Raw genomic sequence first — 18,089 nt, 5'->3', positions numbered from 1 at the left:
GAGAAATGGAGAAGCTTACTTGAGGATATGCCATGGAAATGAAGAGGGCGAAGCTTGATTAAAGTGGCGCAATGAAAACAAGGACGAAGAAAAGCTTCTCCAACATTAACAGATAAAACTCTGTAATTCTGATGCCTCGTTATAAAACTCATGTACTACCCATCAATAACAATATACACCCACAACATTATTGATTAAACAATGACACGTGTAATTTTAGTTACTTTTTTTACCAAAAAATCTATTGATTAAACAAATAATCTATTGATTAATTCTGTGAAGGTCAAGAGTAACATCTCAAAACTCAAAAGTACTACCCACGAAAAAGATGCTTCTCTTCCCTTGGAAAAACAAAAATAAGGCAAGGTTTATAAAGTCTAAACAACTAAACTTAAGGTTAAAATACCGCTAATCATATCAAATAAATTTAGTTTCCCTCCGTGTTTTTTTAAGTGATACACTTTCCTTAAACGGCTGTTTTTTTTTAAGTGACACACTTTTTCTTTTAGAAATTCCTTACATTTTAATAATATATCTTCACCCCGCTATCTCTTACTTTATCGTTTCTCACTCCTTTCATGGTCCCCACGTCCTCTCACATTCTTTTACTTTATCATTTCTCAATCCTCCAACCTACCCCACTAACATCTTATTTTATTAAAGTCAATAAAATCTCCTAAGACTACGTGTCGGTCAAAGTGTGTCACTTAAAAAAACACGGAGGGAGTAGTTCAAATGAAAGCTCTAAATTTTTTTTTATTTTATTTTTACTTTTTTAGGAATGCGTGAAAAACTAATATTATTGGTAGGGATGTCAACGGGCAGGCGGATGATGGTCTTTCCATCCCCATCCCCACGTAAAATTTTCATCCCTATCCCCGCGGCGGATCTAAAATTCATCCCCATCCCCACCCCACACCTCACCCCCTACTTGGATATTCACCCCCACTTAATCTCCACCTAAGACCCGCTTAATCCCCACCTCCCAATACATAATCCAACATAATTAATATAGATTACAAAAAAAAAATTATTGTTAATGTTACACACTTTTTTAGTTATAATATTAGTGTATTACAAATTATTATATCTACTACTTTATTTTACATAATAGTATATAATTTTGTTTTTAAAAATATATAGATGTGGGTGTGAAATGGGGATGGGGATGAGGCGGGTACAAAGTGGGGCGGGACGGGGATGGGGCGGGTACAACGTAGAATCCACCCCTGCCCCATCACCCATGACGAGTACTCCCTTCGTCCCTTAATACAAAACCTCTTTCTCTTTATTATGTGAATATATTTATATTCATCCCCGCCAAACCAAGACCCATCCCCGCCCCACTGAGGCAAGTCTCCTACTTGATCCGCTCCACTGACATCCCCAATTATTGGATTGTTTATCTTTATTAGCATATATATCCAAATCATTACTCTACTTATTAAGGTTTTATAATGTTATGAGCGTGTTTATTTAGTTGTCTTAGATGATACGGGACAAAAGTGCTCAAAAAATTGTATGTCGAAATCTTGCCTTTCTTCCCAAAACCAACCTTAAAAGTTTCAAATAACCAGCAAAAAACTGAGACAAGCTTTTCATCCAAAGCATAAATAAATGAGATAGAAGCAAATTCTATAAATTGTTTAAATGCCCCCCCAAAAAAAAAAGTAAAAATGAAAATAACAATGTATCAAACTGTTAAAAAGCTCATTAGTTTATTACTTTCATCTGATTTGAATAGGCTCTTCAAATCAAAGCATTTCAGCAACATAAACAACAGTATTAAATTAAAAGACAACACCCATAGTTTGGGTGTAAGGAGGGATCCAAAAAGAACACATAATTAAGGAGCTATCAAATTGCTATTTACAAAATTTATAGATTGTTTGATCAAGTTCTAAGCTAAGTATGCAGAGAACTGAAATTAAGCTTCGCTATATATATTCCCATTACAGGCTTCACGAGCTATTTCTTTTCGAATCACAAAACAAAGACCCCTAGGACCATATATACCATCAACTTGAAGCTATGTACACGATCAAGATTGACAGCCTTTTTAAATTCCTTAACAAAGAGAGAGTGATCACAACGAGGGTATCTTCATTAAAAATACTGATGATACCATCTCAATTCCATCTCTTCGCGTTCTTTAACCCCTTAGATTTTGCTTTGGCTTTTGCCTGCTGAAAAGCCAACATTTTCTGTTTCTTCCGAGCCTCCTTCTCAGCCTGTTAAACGGATGTTAGTCTCTGGTAAAGGAAAATAATTTAAGACATACTATGTTAATCACCAGCTTAAAACTACCTTGGACATCTTTGATTTTGCTTTTACTTTGGAATTCTTCTCTTCAAGCTCTGCCTCACGATCCAATTCTCTTTGTCTTGCATCGAGATTCTTCTCTAAATAATACTGCATATGCCATCAAATATATTCTTTAAAGCCTTACAAATCTCTGAAATAGTTAGTTCTACAACATCGATATTTAAAACACCATGTAAAAGGCTCCAATGCCCTCACTTTCACAGTTTTCCCCTTCTCATGTTGAGCAAAAGGATAAAAATTTTGGTTAGCCAGCCGTTCTTAATTTTTCTATTTTCATATGTATGTAGTTATAAATGTACACCAGACAACAATACTAGCTTAACACGCATTATTGTGAGAGAGTCCATAGAGAGGTTATGAGACATTATGAGTTCAGAGAAAATTGCCAATATTTTCATGCAAAATGTATACACAACAAGATTAAACAATACATTGCCAGCAAATTTATACATTTAGCACAGCAGAAATTGGCAGCAACCAAAAGATCAGGTGTATGACGTATCAAACCCTACCAGAGCCCACATGTCAAAGTGACCAGTTTGTGTAACTATAACAAAGTGCATTTGTATTTTAATCGGTAGAAAAAACTCAATAAGACATTTCGAAGAGACCAATTGGAATACCGTTTCTTCTGTCTTTAAGAATTTAGTTATATGGGTAAAAGTACGAGTATCCAGTATATAATCTTAGAAAAGGAAAGCAAATTCCAAAGATAATTCACCAGTCAAACAGATCCTATAGCTCTGACTAGACTAAAATGAGCCCAGGAATAAACCAAAATTGAAGCCAAATTTAAAAGAACCAGAATCATATAAGGTGAAGCAAGACTTACATTGTAGTCCCCAACATAATCTTGTAGATATCCATCCTTCACCTCAATCACTCTGTTAACTATTTGACGAACGAAATATCGATCATGGGAAACTGTAATGACAGTGCCTTCATATTCTTGTATAGCTTCCTAAAAAGCAATAAAACTAAGAATTAATAACTGCTTATACAACGACTACTACTATTATAAGAGTTTTAAACATGAAATAGATCGCTAACCTCAAGCATCTCTTTCGTAGGTATATCTAAGTGATTGGTAGGTTCATCGAGAACCAGTAAAGTTGACTTTTTCACCATGAATTTACAGAACGCCAAGCGAGCCTGAAGAAGCAGAAAATGATTTGGTAAGTCTTCCAATGACATTGAAAGAGATTGAGTAAAACACTCAGGCAAAGCTGAAGACAAAACATTTATTATTTTATTATTTTGACAATAGTACCTTCTCTCCACCACTCAGAAGGGAGACCTTCCTATCAAGCATATCAGACTTAAAATTTAGCCGCCCTAAAAGACCTTTTATTTCATCGAGTTCCTTATCCTCTGCAACTTCATCCACTGTCTGCAGCACTGTTTTATTCAAATCCAGCGCTTCAGCCTTGCAACAAGTTAAGCCGATCTCAAGCTTAATTAACACATCATGAAACATATCTTTCATAGTGCTAAAAGGACTAAAACCTAAATGCACAAATTCTTAAACTAGGTCCTGACAGTGGTAAAATACCTGATTCTGCTCAAAATAATTTGGGATGACATTGTGCTCCCCTAATATAACTTCACCAGCAGTAGGTTTCTCCAAACCCATAATTAATTTTAACAAAGTGCTTTTCCCACAGCCATTGGGACCAATTATAGCAATTTTTTCCCCTCGCTGAATTGTAAGATTTGCGTTGCGAAATAATACCTGAAATGTACATGTATTAGGAATCTGATAATTCAATCGTGAGGTAAATATATCTTTTTCCTTGTCCTTTCCAAGTTCCAACCCAGTAAAAAAAATAACCCCTTTTTGAGCTACAAAGAACGCATAAAAGGGTAGGGAGTTTTCTCACATTATCGCCATAGCCAAATTGCAGGTTATTTATTGTCAAGACCAACTTCCCGCTCCTTCGCTCTGGTTCAGGAAATACGATCTTCATTTGCTTCCTTATGAAAGGCTTCTCAACTTGATCCTCATCTTGCAGCTTTTCTAATTTCTGTTACAATAGAATATAGCAGATACCTCATGAATCGAGCATTTTGGAATACATGAAGAGTATTTGTAGGAAACTAAGCATACAGCATTTGTAGGAAACTAAGCATACAGCATTTGACTTGTAATTGTAACAACGTAGAAACAAATGCCACAAGGACTTAAGAAAGCTTTGGATTGTTTTTTTTATTAAACGACAAAGAGACCAACTTTCAATTTAGATTATTCCATAAAAATGGAAAAGTATACACTCAACAGTTGCAGAATCAGATTCAACCTTCATACACCGAGCCAGTAAGAACATAAAGAAATAAAACTTGTGCAGCAGCATCATAATATGCATTTACACAGACCAAGATACTCAACAAGATGGAAATGGCTTTAAGGATTCCACCATGAGGTTTAAATTTTTAAATTCAAAATCAAACAAGCATTTTTCAAATATCAGCAATGTCAGCAATCTTCATGATTACAGTCAAGTGGTGAGATGAAGAAAAACTTTGCTTCCACTTCACTAGATATAAGATTGCAAGAATCAGCGATTCAAAGCCTCAAAACTGCAGAATGATCCATTATTACCACCAAAACTGATGATGTATGACCCAATTGCCAACATAGAATCACACTACCAGTAAATTATGGTTACATAGTTCTTAATTTCTCTGCTTTTAATCAATTGAACATCAAAATTCCCTAATTCGCAAAAACTTAGAAAGTATTACAAAGTGTTATACAAGTACATTTGTACCTTCTCTGCAGTAGATCCTCTGCCAGCACTAACGCCAGCACCAACTCGGTTAATTATGTCCCTTGTTTGCTCAATTTCCTTCTGCTGCTTCTCCCATGCAGCAAACTGAGCTTCAATCCAAGCTGCCTTTGAAATAACATAGTCAGAATAGTTTCCTATAAATGTCCTAGAAACACCCATTTCTGTTTCCACAATTTTGGTACAAAGCTGGTCAAGGAAAGCTCTATCATGAGATATGATAATCATCGGCACGTCCAACTGGTTAAGATATCTCTCAAACCACTCAATGGTGTCAAGATCAAGGTGATTAGTAGGCTCATCCAATAGCAACAAATCTGGATCCTGCAATGATTCAAGCATAAAGCTATAAGAAATCACCTTTACTTCATGAATAAGAAGAAATGGTTTTTTTTTTCCTTTTTGTTATAATGATATAGTCATATCAAGGTAACTACCAAATGCTAGCAAAGTATTGTACACAAAAGATTTCCCCCAATGAGATGCTTCAAGCATAAGCATAATTTGGGCAGGTGTCTATAATTTTCATGCATGAATTCCAGAACCTATGCATATCACATACTTATTCCCACCAACAACAGAAGAAACTTCTTTCTAATTTCACTTCATGAGCTTGTTTAACAATAATGTATCTATCTTAAAGCAAAGAAACATTATATTAAAATAAACAGAAACTTGAAGTGTTTATAAACTACGCATCCAACAACAATAAGATTGCAATTTGTCAACATAATCTCAACAGCATTTGAATTTAAACACAGAATTCAACAAACCTGAAGCAAAATCTTCCCAAGTGACATTCTCATCTGCCATCCACCACTAAAAGAAGCCACTAACCTATCCGAATCCTCAGGCGAAAACCCAAGGTCAGGCATCAACTTATTGATCTTAGAATTCACCTGATCCAAGTCTACAGCCTGTGCCCTATTCTGCAATAAATCAAGCTCATCCAACAACCTTCCCATCAATTCCAAATCATCAACAGACCCCTCAATTGCCTTTTGCACCTTCTCAATCTTCTCTGCAACCTCCATTTCCTCCTTAAACGCGCTCATAAACTCCTCCTTCACTGTCTTACTCATTGAAACCTCAAATTCTTGACTCAAAAATGAAATTTTCATATTATTCTTGGCCTTAATCACATTCCCACCATCAGGTTCTTCCAACCCAGCAATAATCCTCAGCTGGGTAGTTTTTCCTGCCCCATTTACCCCAACTAACCCTACTTTCTCCCCTTTCTTCACTTCCCAACTCACATTTTTCAGCACTGTAACACCTTTATAACTCTTACTAATGTTCTCTAACCTAACCCCGGATGAAACACTTGAAGCCCCAGAATTTGATTGTCTAATATTTCCCCTTTTCCTATCAAATTCATCAGTAGAATCTTTACTAAATAGAGCTTCAATTTCATCCCTGTTCTGGGTATTTGTGTCCGATGATTCAACAGCTAGGGCAGATAATTTTGACGAAATTTGAGAGAGCTTAAGCCTAGGGTTTGACTGTGAACTGGGTTTTGAAGTTTTCAGAGAATTGTTGCTAAAGTTTGAAGCTTTAATGGTGTAAAATGGTGAAGGAAGCTGTAAAATGGAGGATTTGCGAGCATCTAATAAGGTTGAAGATGAACCAGTAAGAAAAGATGAACGGTGGTGAAGATTAGTGGTGAAATCCATTGCAGAGAAGAGAGAATAAGATGAATTTTTGAGATAAAATTCTGGGTTTTCGAAATTCTCTCTCTTTCTCAATGGAATTACAGAGGATAATTTAGCCCATCCAAAGAAGAAGATGATTGAGTGAACAAGCAAATTTTAGCAAGGTTTTTTTTCTTTTTTTTTCTAAAATCAAATTATCAAGTTATGAGAAAATTAGAGATAACGTATATTGGCAGCATTTGGGTACTCTCTGTTTTGTGGCACACAAAATGCTCCACGAATGCCACAAATCGAATTAGAGCCGCAACTTTGCTTTGTTGCCACGTGTTTGCCAAAGGATCTACTGTAGGAGATTTCTTAATTATTATTGCAAAAAAGAAAAAATTGTCTTTCTAAGATATAGCCTATTTTGCATAAGAAGATTAAGAACGTCTAATGGTTTTTATTTTGTTTTTTTTTTTTTTTTAGTGTTTAGAGAGCCATACAGGCGAATGATGGGAATCGATCTCAAAATCCCTGAAATCGAAAAGGAAGCTCTAATTACTTAATAAAGTTAAAAAAAATACTTCATATATATATTAAGTACACACCAAGAAACGACACGGGTCAATGGATCATTGATAATGTACCTTTTTTGGGCCATGGATTAATTAATGAGAATCAAGTTATGCTAAAGTCATTAGACTTTGGGGAAACGGGCCACAACATACATATTTGTTACATCCCCTAGTATTTTTCACCTTGTTACTAAATGAGTTAAAGTACTTATTATTGATTTACATGTAAAATTAAGAAAGGTTGAAAAGACCACAATTTTAACAATTATAGTCAGATCGCCAATATTATTGTGCTCACTACTACCTACTGAAAATAGGGCAACAAACGACCTATTTGAGTCAAGTTTTGATCTAATATTGTATTAATGTTTGAGCTAACCTTAGTTCAAACAAACTTTTGAAATTGTTATTTGAGTTAGAATAGTAAAACTCTTGGGTTACATATGTGAGCTTGGGCAGTGGTAGATCCACTAAGGCACAAGGGGTAGCACATGCCAACAAACTCTCCATGTTAAAATAAAAGAGACCTGTTATACATAAAACATGTTTCTTAGGTTCTGACTTTTTTGTTGAACCTGCTTTCCATTAAAAGAAAAGAGACCTGATTTATATATATATAACAGGTTTCTTAACTTCTAAATTTTTTTTAAAATTGAAACAAATTACTTTTACTTATATTTATACATAATTTTTTTGTTTTTGAAGGACTCTCATTTAAGTTATAAAAAATTATAAAGTAGTAGAATTTATCTACCAAAATGATTTTTTAAAATTTAAAGGCTAATTGTTAAACGATAATACTAGTATATGATATAAAACTTTTTCTAATTTTTTTTTTTCCTTATTATTCTATGCTACCTCTAGTTAGAATTCCTAAATCCGCCACTGAACTTGGGAACATGCTTATTTGCTTTATGAGTTTGAGCTTGGGCTTTAGTTAAGCTTGATTTGATCGATGAAGAAAGAGAAGAAAAAAGAAAGGAATCAAAAGTCAATTCTCAAAATATTAGTCAACTTATAGATTACGTTGAGAGTTTTTCCAACCAAAAAGTCATACAGAAGAGGGTTCTCCGGTTCTGTGCCACTTTTTTTTTTTTTTTTTTACATGGTTGTTTGAGGAATTTTTCTTAAAAAAAATAGTAAAATTAATCCATTACTCAAAAGTCATACGACATTTACAACGATAATCGAATATAACAAATACATAGTTTGAATCAAATAAAAACTTCCTTCATAAAAACTATGATCGTCAAGCAAATCTTGCAATGTGAAATATCTTTCTCTTATATCACTGGAAAATACAGTTTTGTTGGAGAGATAATCTAACGATCTTTTGTAGCCGTGAGGATGATTATGAAAAAAATTAATTGTTTATGGAGTAGCTAGTTTCAAAAATGATTTTCCTTTTTAAAAATGACAATTCTATGTAGTATTGATCAATTTTGATTTAATTTTGATTAAATTTTAGAACTTTCTACTACTTTTTGTACTTTAAATTAAAACCGAGTAATCTTAATAGTATTTGTCTCAATATATATTAACTTGAAGTTTGATGGTAACATTCATTTTTTATTAAGCTATTTCAAATTTCATGTCACCTCACTGTCAGACTTGCTAGCGTTCAACGAAATAAACTTTCGATAATTGTCCATCTTTACTTGATGACTACTTTGTAATTTGTCACCACCTTCGTTTCTAATTATTTGCATCAAAAAAAAAAAAAAATTATGTTTCATAAATTTGTTGCAAATAATTAGAAACGGAGATAGTATATCTTTACAAGAGGATAAATGGATCAAGTGCATCAAAGTTTTGAGAGAAAAACCTCTCCCCTCGACGTGCCACATTAGTTATGTAATCCAATTTAAAATGAAATCTTTTACAATCACTTAGACACTCACACACATAATGAAAAAAAAAAAAAGAAACAAAATATTCGATCATAATTGAAACTTCCATAAATATTCAACTTATTAAGGCAAATTTTCTTTAAAAAAAAAAACTTACTAAGGCAAAAAATTATTCCATTATAATATTTAATACAGTGATGAATACAAAATACTTGGCAAACTAAATAAAATAAAAGGAAAAAAGAAGAATTTTACTAAGGGTATGTTCTCTTCACTTTATTTTCAGTTCAGTTTAGCTCCAATCAGTTTAGTTTAATTTAATTTAGTTCCTAATTTCCTTTTCTCATAAAATATTCAATTCACTTTAGCTCCAATCAGTTCAATACAGCTCAGTTCAATTTAGTTCAACTCAGTAAGTCAATGCTCCATTCTAATAAAGTAAAAATCACATCAAAACTCCGTGCTAATGCACGAAATATACTGTAGTATGGAGTATTTATATATTTGTTATTATTTTATTTATATAAATAAAGTATTGAGTATTTATCAATCAAAATTTAAGTTGCAAAATACTACGTATATGGCATTGTTGGATAATAGTTTATTTAGGCCTGTGATCTGGGCCATATCAGTGGGCCGTTATAGCATGTTACAGTTATTCTGGTTTTCTATTTAACAAAGGTCAAAGTTACAGTTGAACTGCAATTGGTATTTGGTAAAACAATTCTGTAAAAGGGTATTTCTCAGTAATATCACTTCTTTCCAAAGGACAAATCTGTCATTGCCCCTTAATCAATGAATGACGACGCGTAGATAACGTCACAATAAAGCTATAAATGATGAAAAGGTAAAAGAAAAGAATCATTTAAGTTTTATTTAGATTATTTTAAAACTAATTTTAAGATAATAAAAATACTTCCTCTGTTTTTTAAATGCATCACTTTGACAATTGCACTATTTACATATCACCGTTGACTTAATTTTTTCATCTCCAAAAAATAAATAAGTTCTATTATATGATATATCATTAGATTAGTCATAATTTCTAGTTTCATAATATAATTTTGCACTATTTTTACCAAATTGAAGACTTTATAATATAAAGTATAATTAGTGGGTGTATATTTAGTTGGCAGCAAAAAATAAATAATATTACATATAAAAGTAGTGAAAATAGGCTTATTCCCAAAAAAAAAAAAAAAAAAAAAAAGGGGAATATAGGATTAATGGGAGATAGAAATAATGTAATAAGGCCCTTACCAAATAAGATAAAAATACAATTAATCATATTAAAGGAAAAGAAGTGTTGCAGTTATCTGAAATGAGGCCCTTAGAGCATCTCCAATGGCAAGCTACAATGCTTTGTAACTTGCTTTTCCACATAAATTTCTAAGCTACAACACTTTTTAAGCAACAACTTGTTTCAACGGTAAGCCACAACATATCGTAGTTTGCAAAAAAATAAAGTTTTAAAAAAATAATAGATAATTATACACATGTTCCAATATGAATGGAGATTATTTGTCTCATTTTCAATCAAGCATGTAGCTTGGTTGGGCTACAATTGCTAGCATGTTGCTCAATTTTTTATTCTCCAATGGTAAGCATGTAGCTAGGAACTTTATTTAAATTGCAAGCAAGTCCTTATAATTGAACCATTGGAGATGCTCTTACTAAATACTCCGTAAGATAAAAATGCAATTTATCATATTGAAGGAAAAGAAGTGTTGCAATTATCTAAAATGATGGAAATAGTGAAAAAAATATGGTGATGAGTATAATTATATCTATTTAGTCCATTCCCTTGTTTCCAAAATATTGTTCCTTTGCTGCTTTTTTAGGATAAGCTTTATAAACTTTAATAATCAAATTTAATTTATCAAATTATAATAAATAATATAGTTATGTGTGACCTAGTACTGTTTGTTTGATTTGTTAAATGTATTCATTTAAAATATTAACGCTTTTTTTTTTTAATTTTTTATTTTTATATGTGACACATACAAAAATGATAAAATATAACAATGTGTTAAAAGGAAGGTGTATAACATGAGGTTACCTAAAATATCATGTTAGTGCCACGAGAGAACTCACTTTATAACAATATTTCGACAGACACGAGAGAACTCATTATTCAAACAACATTTCAATTGACATGTAAAGTAAAAAAGATACTTAACAATCTTTTAATAAAAGGATGGTGTATAATATGAGATATGCCCTAACTTATCATCTCAACATCATTTTATTAACACGAGAAGACTCATTGGATGAACATCATTTCAATTGACATGTACAAAAATAAAGATATATAACAATCTTCTAAAAGAAGGGTGTATAACACGAGATGTACTCAAAATACCATTTCATTGACACGAGAAAACTCATCTTATAACATCATTTTGATTAACACGTTGATGTAACTCACTTTTACAATGTCATCTGATTGATTGACATGCCGAAAAACTCACTTTTACAACGTCACTCTGATTGACATGTCGAAAAAACTCACTTTTACAACATCATTCTAATTGACATGCTGAAAAAACTCACTTTTACAACGCCACTTGGATTGTTACAAGATAGCTCATGGTTTCACAAAAAGAGAAACAACTAACTTCTATAACGTCATTCCAATTAACATGAGAAACTCATTGATTTACAAAAAACTCACTTTTACAACGTCATTTTGATTGACATGCCGAATAACTCACTTTTACAACGCTATTTGGATTGACACAAGAAAGCTCATGGTTTCACAAGAAGAGAAACAACTGGCTCTTATAACGTCATTCCGGTTGTCACGAGAAACTCATTGATTTACGAAAGGAGAAACAACCCATAATTTAATAATCTTATGCTAATTGTAATGAGAAAACTCATTGTTTTACAAGAAAAAATACAACTCTCACCAATAAAGTCATTACGATTGATACGAGAATACCCATTATTACAAGAAGGGAAACACAACATGAGAACTAGTCTACTACAAAAGGACAAGTTTGGAGACAAAAGACCAAAGTTGATCAAGAAGTTGGCACCTTGGATTAACTCAACTTAATCTAGTTGCATGCATATTTTTTTTTTTTTTTTTTTTTGAAAACAGTTGCATGCATATTAATATTCGTTTTTACATGTTTACCGACCGAACCAAACAAAAACTAAGGAAAAAACTGCCATATAAAACTAACGCCGAACATTTTTCTCATAATTTTACAAAAAAAATAAAAAATGAAAAATTTCATTTGGAGGGTCTTTCTTAGCTTTTGGTTCGTTGCTTTCTATCTCCTCTCAGCAGGTACTCAATTTCTCTCTCTTCAATTTCAAACCTTATTTTTTCTTTCTTTTTCCCTCTTTCAATTTTAATAACAAAATTAAATCGTGGATTTTTTTATTTTTTTTTAAATAATTTTTTTGGTATCTTAATTTGTATTTTCATTCAATTTTTTCTTGTATAAATGCTATATTGTGCTGAATTTTTATTTTATTTTTATAAATTTTTTTCATGAGTTGTTGATTTTTTTTTTTTTTTTATTTTTTATTATTATTATTATTATTATTATTATTATTATTATTATTATTATTATTATTTTTTTTTTTTTTTTTTTTTTTTTGTTTTTAATGGGGAATTGGTTGAATCTCTCTATTATGGTAAATTGAATTGGAATAAAATTTTGATGGGTTATTTTTTAATTTAGGTTTGGTGATAAAAAGGAAGCAGATTTGTTTATGTTCTTAATAATTTGATGCTTATTTTGTGGATCAACTGGATTATTGATTTTGTAATGATTTAGATTCGAGTATTTACTTTTAATTTTGATTGATGAAGAATTGGAGATGGTGTAACAAATTTTTAATAATTTTAAATAGGATGAACTGGGTTGTGATGGAATTACCTTGTGAATGAAGTTAATGATTTAGCTTTAGTGATCTAGGGTTTTCATGTTATGTATGTGCTTGATTTCAGAATCAGAACGTTTCGGTTTCGTGTCGCGGTGTTAGAGGGTAGAGAACTAGAGATCAATCTTTGAAGCTTAATTGGGAATCAGCAAGGAGAGTGATGATTTTCCAAATCAGCTGACCATTATATTAATTGGGTTTAAAAGCAATTTATTGAAGATCTGTTATAGGCTAGAAATGAGGGATTAGTCTTGTATCTACCAAATTTGTTTGTAGTATTATGGTTTCAATATTTATTTAGCTAACTTATTGGGTTAAAAATTTGTATCATGAATCCATTATCGGTTAATTTGCCATTATCACTTCTTGTATGGTATATCTGCTGCTAATACTAAGAAATTATCTGCATGATCTTTTCTTGGTAGGAATTCCCATGTGATCCTCCAGAAATTTGATTGTACCGAGGTTGAGAGAGATTTGGTGTATACCGACTTATAATTGCTTTGATATATTCTGATTGCATCTTAAGCATTTCTCATCAAAACTACATTGAGTATTTTCCTCATTGAAATTGGGCATCTTTCTTCATCTCCAATAATCAACAGATGAGGAGGGGAGGGAGGATTGGCTCAAGGTGCAGTGGTACTGTTAACCGACATGTCCGTGTGAAAAGTATGGAATCTGAGGATTCTGATGAGGACTATGTGGCTGAAATTGATGAAGTAGAAGATCAATCTGATGAACTAGATTCCTTAGTTGGAGACGCTTCTGAGGAAGAGAGTTGCTTTGAGGCGGAGCTGGAAGCAGAGGAGGAGGATGAAGAGGAAGAGAAAAATGAGGGAGGGTGGAGAAGAGGGGTAAAGCTAAGGACTAAGAAGGGATCTGCAAGGAATAGGAAAAATGGTATAAAAAGACCAAACAAGAGGAAGAGAGTTGTTAAATCTGACGATGAAGAAGACTCTGATTATGACGATGAGGAGTTTACACCAGAGGAGGAATATTTGGAGGATGAGGAAGAGGACGAGGATGAGGACTTTTTGATGCAGAAGACGAACACCAGGAAAAGAGGGAGGGCCACATCTAAAACAAGAACTTCCGTGAAAAGCCAGAAAAAAAGAAATACAAAGCCTGTGAGGAAACCTCGTACAAAGAAACGTACAAAGACTAGAAGTTTAAGGAGGAGGACAAAATCTGATGGTGATGAGGAATTTACTGAGAAGGGTCCTACTCTGAGAGGTAGGACCCTGAGGAAACCTGTGCGTGGAAAGAATAGGGTGACAAATGGAACAGATTCTGATTTCTGTTCTGACTCATCTGGTTACGAGTTCACTATATCTGAGGAAGAGCGAGAACAAATCAGAGAAGCTAACAGGATTTGTGGAAGCCTGGCTCCGACCTTGAGGAGTTCAAGGAGAGTCCAAGAAGATGAAGTTTTTCATGAACCGAAAAAAACTTCTGCCAGGAAGGGCAAAGAGAAAGCAGAATTGAAAAAGACTGATGTGGGTAAGCCTGTTTGTGGTATATGTTTAACAGAAGAAGGAAAGAATACTGTCCGTGGGACATTAAACTGTTGTAGCCACCATTTCTGTTTTGCTTGCATTTTCGAGTGGTCAAAAGTGGAAACACGTTGCCCACTGTGCAAACAGAGGTTTGTCTCAATTAGTAAGCCTGGGAGATGTGGTAAAGCATTTGATCTAAGGGATACAGTGATATCAGTTCCAGAGCGTGATCAGGTACTGTTTCGTAACATTGACCCTTAAATCTATCCAACATCTTTCTTCTTGTGGCACCATGCATACTTGCCTAGCAATTGCTTTATTTTATGCTCTGTGTTTCATGTTTTATTGAAATAGCTCAGACAATTTTATTGCATTCAGGTCTATCAACCATCTGAAGAGGAGCTTCGAGACTTTCTCAATCCTTATGAAAATGTCATTTGCACGGAATGCGATCAGGGTGGGGATGATGCCCTTATGCTTCTTTGTGATCTATGTGATTCACCAGCGCACACATACTGTGTTGGTCTTGGGCGGGAAGTTCCTGAAGGCAATTGGTATTGTGATGGTTGCAAACCAGCTGCCCTTGGGTCCTCACATTCTCAAACTCAGGATCTCATTCCTGATCAGAGGACAAATACTGGTGTTTCTGATGGAGCATCTACGTACGAGAACATGGCAGAAATAGACCTTAACGTGACAATTCCAGAAACGCCAGTTAGTCAAGGAAATGGATTCCTTTCTTCTCCGAGATTTTCAGGTGGAAATTTTCAGGCACCTTCTCCTGCCTCTGGGATGGGTGTATCGACTGTATCAGGAAGACGACTGATTCACCGTCAAATCCGAAATATTCTTACCAATAGATTGAGTCAAGTACCCCCTGGGACTGATATAGGTGCTTTTGGCAATCTAATTGGCCGGGGGGTTAATTCAACACAGCAACAGAGTAGAACAGATGTAGGGCCCTCTTATCAATCTCCATATGTAGATAGATTGCAGGAAAGACTTTCTAATAGTGTACAAAATAGGGAACCATTTCCTGGAAGGCTGGGCTACATGGTAAGACAGATGGGTCAGCCCTCAACCTCTGCAAATGGCACAGATCAAGGCCAGGTACATTGGAGCGGGCTAGAGCCGCTAGACAGCTTGAATTTGGGTGAAGGTCAGAGTCTGATGTCAGCTGGTGAACAACTTCGCCCTTTTAATGGTAGAACAAGCATTGGGCCTGAAATTGGTGCCCCTCCTTCACACAACAGGTATGAGGAACATGCAACTTTAGTGAAACAACAAGTACATTCAATGGTGAGGAGCCAGCTGAAGAGCTTGTCTCAAGACATGAACTTAGGTGAGTTCATTTTAGGTTCTTTGCATTCGCTCCACATCCTAACATAGAATGGACTTATGATTGTTTCTTGAACCATGCATATACCTACTTTTGACTAAGCACTTCATATTTTCCAAATCACTAAGTTGCATGGACTTGCCTAGAAATTTAAGCATGCGTTGTTGAATTGTCAATCTAAGTTGAAGTGTCCAAAAGTCATACACAATTATATTGATGATACATACATTGATAGGCAGAGTTTATGAATTCATATAATGTGGCCCAGGGGCAGTGAAGAGTTGTCTCTAAGGATTATGCACCTAGATTTTCAAATTGAATTCATTTAGTCATTTATGGTGCATTGAGAGGCTGCTTTATGTTACACGCAATCTGCAGAATGCCACCAATTTTCCCTCTAAGATAAAGGTATAAAAGAAAACGAAAGTGAATGGTTCTTATTCTATGAGCCTGTGGCTGCTCAATTTTTGCATTGGGCATTTAGAGTTGGTTTCTGCCATCAGGACTCTAAATCTTGTCTGGTGCAACTCTTGTCCCGTGATAGACATTTTATTGCTTGATTCTGAATTTTTAGTCAACTTTATTTTGCATGCAGGTAATGATGATTATGTAGAAATTTCGAGGAGATCTGCACACACCATTATGGCGGCATGTGGGCTAGAACCTCGAAGGCATGACACATATGAAGCACAGCCTCCAATTTGTGTCCATCTTGTAAGCAGGTTGGCCAATGTAGAGATAAGTCCTATCAATGGTTGTTGCTTGAATTGTTTTGAGGGTTTCGTGAAAGATGTTGTGAAGAGGATCATGGACATACTACTGCAACCTCATTGGTTTGGTTTCAGACATTGATCATTAGATACTTGGAACATTTTTGAAGAACATATTCTTACTCCGGCCAGTGTTTTTCTTTTTAGCGTAGGATGCTCATTTTCTTGTCTATGTTTGTAGGAACAATTGTGACTGATTAAATCAAGAATTTTCCTACTGCTGTGGACACTCTCATATGGGAAGGGTCCAGAAGCACCATTCCTGTTTTCCTAACTGTTCATAACTAACTTGAACTATTATGGCTTCAGTCTGTCGTCTGTTTTTTTAGCATCTTAGGTGGCAAGGATAAAGGCGATGTTGCTTCAGGCTTTAGTTCTGTATTGCAGAATTTGCTGCATTTCTTCATGTAAGCCCTATCTTAGTGGATCAAACTTGTTCGCTAGTGATTATTAATGAATGAACAAAGTGCTTCATCTTCTGAAAACATTTTTCTTTTTCTTATTAGTTGCGGCTTTTTCAGAACAGGATCTGTAACCAAAAAAGTAAAAGCCCTTCTTCTTTGGATTGTTCAAATGTTTTCCCTTGGCTTTAGTAATAGCTAGCACTGGTAGCTTTGTACCATTTTTATCTCTTAAAATTTCTCTTTAATTTGGCATGACAATTATACAGAGACGAGAGAACCAATTCAATTCAATCATTTCACATCGACTTACGGAGTATTTTATAACTTTCTCATCGTCTGTTGGATCCTTATGATTTCTGTGAATTCTTTTGTGGGCAAGGTCAATTCTAAAGCCGTAATGTATTAGGATCAAAACGAGGGGGCCTTAACAAAAACCTTTTTATTTGTATGTACCGATCTCTTGCTCTCGTCTGAAAGAATTTAATAGTATATACCAAAACGAAAAATCAATTCATGGTCTTTTGACTCTTTTCAAAGCTATTGAAAAACCATACAAAATTCAACAAGTCATGAACCTCATTCGCCATCTAAAAACCAATCCATTGATGTTACTAAAGGGAAATGAGACTTAAGATTACTTACTGGTCTAAGATATAGAATTCCTCTAATTGTGGTTAAGGCAGAGGAGAAAGATCAAACTTGAACCTTTGGGTATTACTTCAAGGAGCTTTATTCTAAATAAAGATGCTTTTCTTTGATTATTTCTCCCAACTCCGAAAACATATATAGCCTCTTCATTTATGTTTTTATATCCGGCGTTCTTTGTTGAGTCCTCTCCCTCCGTTCTCTCTTGAGATTAGTTGGTACGCTATGCCCTTTGGGCCTTCTTCAAACCAAACCTCGGAGATAACAGGCGGCCGGGGGCAGGGAGAGAAAGATTCCCCTCAATTTTAAATATGTTGGAATTTGTGGAAAGTGAATTGGATTAGGGCAAAATAGAAGTGGGA

At 34.2% G+C, this 18,089-nt stretch overlaps 2 protein-coding genes across 5 annotated transcripts; one reads left to right on the top strand and one right to left on the bottom strand.

The window, feature by feature from the left end:
- Positions 1–1,826: 1,826 nt before the first annotated feature.
- LOC145574478 (ABC transporter F family member 5-like) lies at positions 1,827–6,975 on the bottom strand. Its single transcript, XM_081632276.1, has 9 exons — positions 5,885–6,975; positions 5,094–5,435; positions 4,206–4,349; positions 3,878–4,057; positions 3,596–3,751; positions 3,376–3,477; positions 3,158–3,286; positions 2,308–2,412; positions 1,827–2,231 (listed from the first exon to the last, which is right to left on the bottom strand). The coding sequence occupies exons 1-9, from the start codon at positions 6,782–6,784 to the stop codon at positions 2,130–2,132; spliced, it is 2,160 nt and encodes a 719-aa protein (XP_081488402.1). The 5' UTR covers positions 6,785–6,975; the 3' UTR covers positions 1,827–2,129.
- A 5,363-nt stretch (positions 6,976–12,338) lies between these two features.
- LOC145574477 (uncharacterized) lies at positions 12,339–17,163 on the top strand. 4 transcript variants are annotated; one of them, XM_081632272.1, is made up of 4 exons: positions 12,339–12,468; positions 13,496–14,803; positions 14,948–15,911; positions 16,504–17,163. In XM_081632272.1, the coding sequence occupies exons 2-4, from the start codon at positions 13,676–13,678 to the stop codon at positions 16,758–16,760; spliced, it is 2,349 nt and encodes a 782-aa protein (XP_081488398.1). In that variant the 5' UTR covers positions 12,339–12,468; positions 13,496–13,675; the 3' UTR covers positions 16,761–17,163. The 4 variants fall into 4 exon arrangements, with proteins under 4 accessions (XP_081488398.1, XP_081488400.1, XP_081488401.1 ...); XM_081632274.1 differs by having other exon boundaries at positions 12,350–12,468; positions 13,138–14,803; XM_081632275.1 differs by having other exon boundaries at positions 12,396–12,468; positions 13,676–14,803.
- Positions 17,164–18,089: the final 926 nt, after the last annotated feature.

Source organism: Chenopodium album, chromosome 13 (assembly GCF_948465745.1).
Source record: "Chenopodium album chromosome 13, dcCheAlbu1.1, whole genome shotgun sequence".
Taxonomy (NCBI): domain Eukaryota; kingdom Viridiplantae; phylum Streptophyta; class Magnoliopsida; order Caryophyllales; family Amaranthaceae; genus Chenopodium; species Chenopodium album.
Note: the sequence above shows the minus strand (reverse complement) of the source record. Positions and strands in the feature narration are given on the sequence as shown.

What these genes read in the sequence shown, in the direction of transcription:
- LOC145574477 (XM_081632272.1), top strand. Translation starts at nt 13,676, where the DNA reads ATGAGGAGGGGAGGGAGGATTGGCTCAAGGTGCAGTGGTACTGTTAAC. An exon ending in CAGTTCCAGAGCGTGATCAG is followed by an intron (nt 14,804 to 14,947) that starts GTACTGTTTCGT and finishes TATTGCATTCAG; the next exon opens with GTCTATCAACCATCTGAAGA. An exon ending in GTCTCAAGACATGAACTTAG is followed by an intron (nt 15,912 to 16,503) that starts GTGAGTTCATTT and finishes TTTTGCATGCAG; the next exon opens with GTAATGATGATTATGTAGAA.
- LOC145574478 (XM_081632276.1), bottom strand. Translation starts at nt 6,784, where the DNA reads ATGGATTTCACCACTAATCTTCACCACCGTTCATCTTTTCTTACTGGT. An exon ending in GAGGATCTACTGCAGAGAAG is followed by an intron (nt 4,350 to 5,093) that starts GTACAAATGTAC and finishes CTATTGTAACAG; the next exon opens with AAATTAGAAAAGCTGCAAGA. An exon ending in AATTTGGCTATGGCGATAAT is followed by an intron (nt 4,058 to 4,205) that starts GTGAGAAAACTC and finishes TGTACATTTCAG; the next exon opens with GTATTATTTCGCAACGCAAA.